At 36.1% G+C, this 2093-nt stretch overlaps 1 protein-coding gene across 2 annotated transcripts in view; it reads left to right on the top strand.

Moving 5' to 3' along the window:
• Positions 1-1086: 1086 nt before the first annotated feature.
• LOC104989202 (ras-related protein Rab-18) overlaps positions 1087-2093 on the top strand; it is a 1862-nt gene continuing 855 nt past the window's right edge. Inside the window, exon 1 of one of the 2 annotated variants that reach the window (XM_010840808.1) lies at positions 1087-2084. In XM_010840808.1, coding sequence (XP_010839110.1) covers positions 1112-1732 — 621 coding nt within the window. In that variant the 5' untranslated portion in view covers positions 1087-1111 and the 3' untranslated portion in view covers positions 1733-2084. Of the gene's footprint in view, positions 2085-2093 lie in introns of those variants that run through there. The other variant, XM_010840809.1, reaches the window with a different exon arrangement.

The raw sequence follows: 2093 nt of genomic DNA, 5'->3' as shown, positions 1-2093 counted from the left end.
AGATAGATAGCATCACCTACTCAATGGACATAAATTTGAGCAAACTTCCGGAGATAGTGGAGGACAGAGGAGCCTGGCATGCTACAGTTCATGAGGTTGCAAAGAGTTGGACACAACTTTGCAACTGAACACGAGTAATAATTTGAGACCTACATAGAAAGAACAGGCAAATACAAATTTATTAAAAATAGAAGTGCTCCACATAACCAATAGAGAAGTTCCTCATAGGACCAACGCTAAGGACTTTAAGATATAGCATTTTCACAACAGCTGACAAAGTAATTTAAATTAATATGCAAACTCCACTATCAAAAGTCCTATTTTTAAAAGCGTTCTCATGGAATGAAGACTTTTTCTCTGCAGGAATTTAATTGGCAAAGATTGATCTTTTGCTGTGTTAAGAAAGTAATTTTGAAAACAAATGTAAAAATGTACCCAAAGTATTCTTCAATTACTGATATTTCAAAAATTAGTATTTGATGGACTATCTGAAAATATATTGAGACAAAATAAGCCTTTATAGTCTTAATAATGTGGAACTCAATTTATATTTTTTTCACCAATGACCAAACCAGGTCAAAACTTTTAAAGTCTATATTTAAAGATAATTTACAGTAAAGCACATACATCTCAATGAATTTTCACATATGTATCAGTGTACATACTCAAGTATTCATAGCGCAGATCAAAGTAATCAGCATTCCCTGCACCCGAAATGCACATGTGCTCCTCTCTCACAAGGTAATCACTATAAATATGTATATATTAAGCAGTGGAAACATATAAGAGTTTTAGCTATATGTGTTCTTAGAGCAATATTACCTTGTATATTTTGTTTCACCTTTAAAACGAACAGAATTTCATTTTTGAAGTCCTTCAACACCCATTTATTGGGTAACCACTACATGACAGCCATTTTTCTAAGCTCTGGGAGCACAACTTCATAGTGTAGTAGGCTTCTGCTCACCTGGAACTTGCATTCTAGGTGGTAGAAAGTAAGTAATCAACTAAGTTAATAAGAAAATAAACAGAAGCATTTAAAAACTGGTCACTTGTAATAAGCATATTAAGAATAATGTAGCGGCTGCTCGCGGTGCGGAGCAGGGTCAGGATGGACGAGGACGTGCTGACCACCCTGAGGATCCTCATCATCAGCGAGAGCGGCGTGGGCAAGTCCAGCCTGCTCTTGAGGTTCACAGATGATACTTTTGATCCAGAACTTGCAGCAACAATAGGTGTTGATTTTAAGGTGAAAACAATTTCAGTGGATGGAAATAAGGCAAAACTTGCAATATGGGATACTGCTGGTCAAGAAAGGTTCAGAACATTAACTCCCAGCTATTATAGAGGTGCACAGGGTGTTATATTAGTTTATGATGTCACAAGAAGAGACACCTTTGTTAAACTGGATAATTGGTTAAATGAGTTGGAAACATACTGCACGAGAAATGACACAGTAAACATGCTAGTTGGAAACAAAATTGATAAGGAAAATCGTGAAGTTGATAGAAATGAAGGCCTGAAATTTGCACGAAAGCATTCCATGTTATTTATAGAGGAAAGTGCAAAAACCTGTGATGGTGTACAGTGTGCTTTTGAGGAACTTGTTGAAAAGATCATTCAGACCCCTGGACTGTGGGAAAGTGAGAACCAGAATAAAGGAGTCAAGCTGACACACAGGGAAGAAGGCCAAGGAGGCGGAGCATGTGGTGGTTACTGTTCTGTGTTATAAACTCTGGGAAACACCATCTCTTGTGTATTTGATCAGATAATGTCATCTTTCTGTATATAAACTCTCTTAACTGCTATTTTAGGGACCTTGCAGTTTGCACATATTTGTTTTGTATCATGGCAGTAAATATTTGTGAGAAAGCCCACTCATTGCCTTTTCCAGGTAAAACGTAAGCATGCACAGTTTGCAATCTGCAGTTTTTTATGTAACATAAAATAGGTGTACCTTTATAAGTACATTTGATTTTATGATTTACATTCATCATGTGATTTTTTAAAAATCCACCTCTCTAGTATATGTTGATACAAGGTCTAGTTTGGTCTCTTTTTCGCTTAAATACTTATCAATTACTGAATTAATT

Source organism: Bison bison, unplaced genomic scaffold (genome assembly GCF_000754665.1).
Source record: "Bison bison bison isolate TAMUID 2011002044 unplaced genomic scaffold, Bison_UMD1.0 scf7180017864147, whole genome shotgun sequence".
NCBI lineage: Eukaryota > Metazoa > Chordata > Mammalia > Artiodactyla > Bovidae > Bison > Bison bison.
The sequence above is the reverse complement of the archived record's forward strand: the minus strand, read 5'-3'. Positions and strand labels throughout refer to the sequence as shown.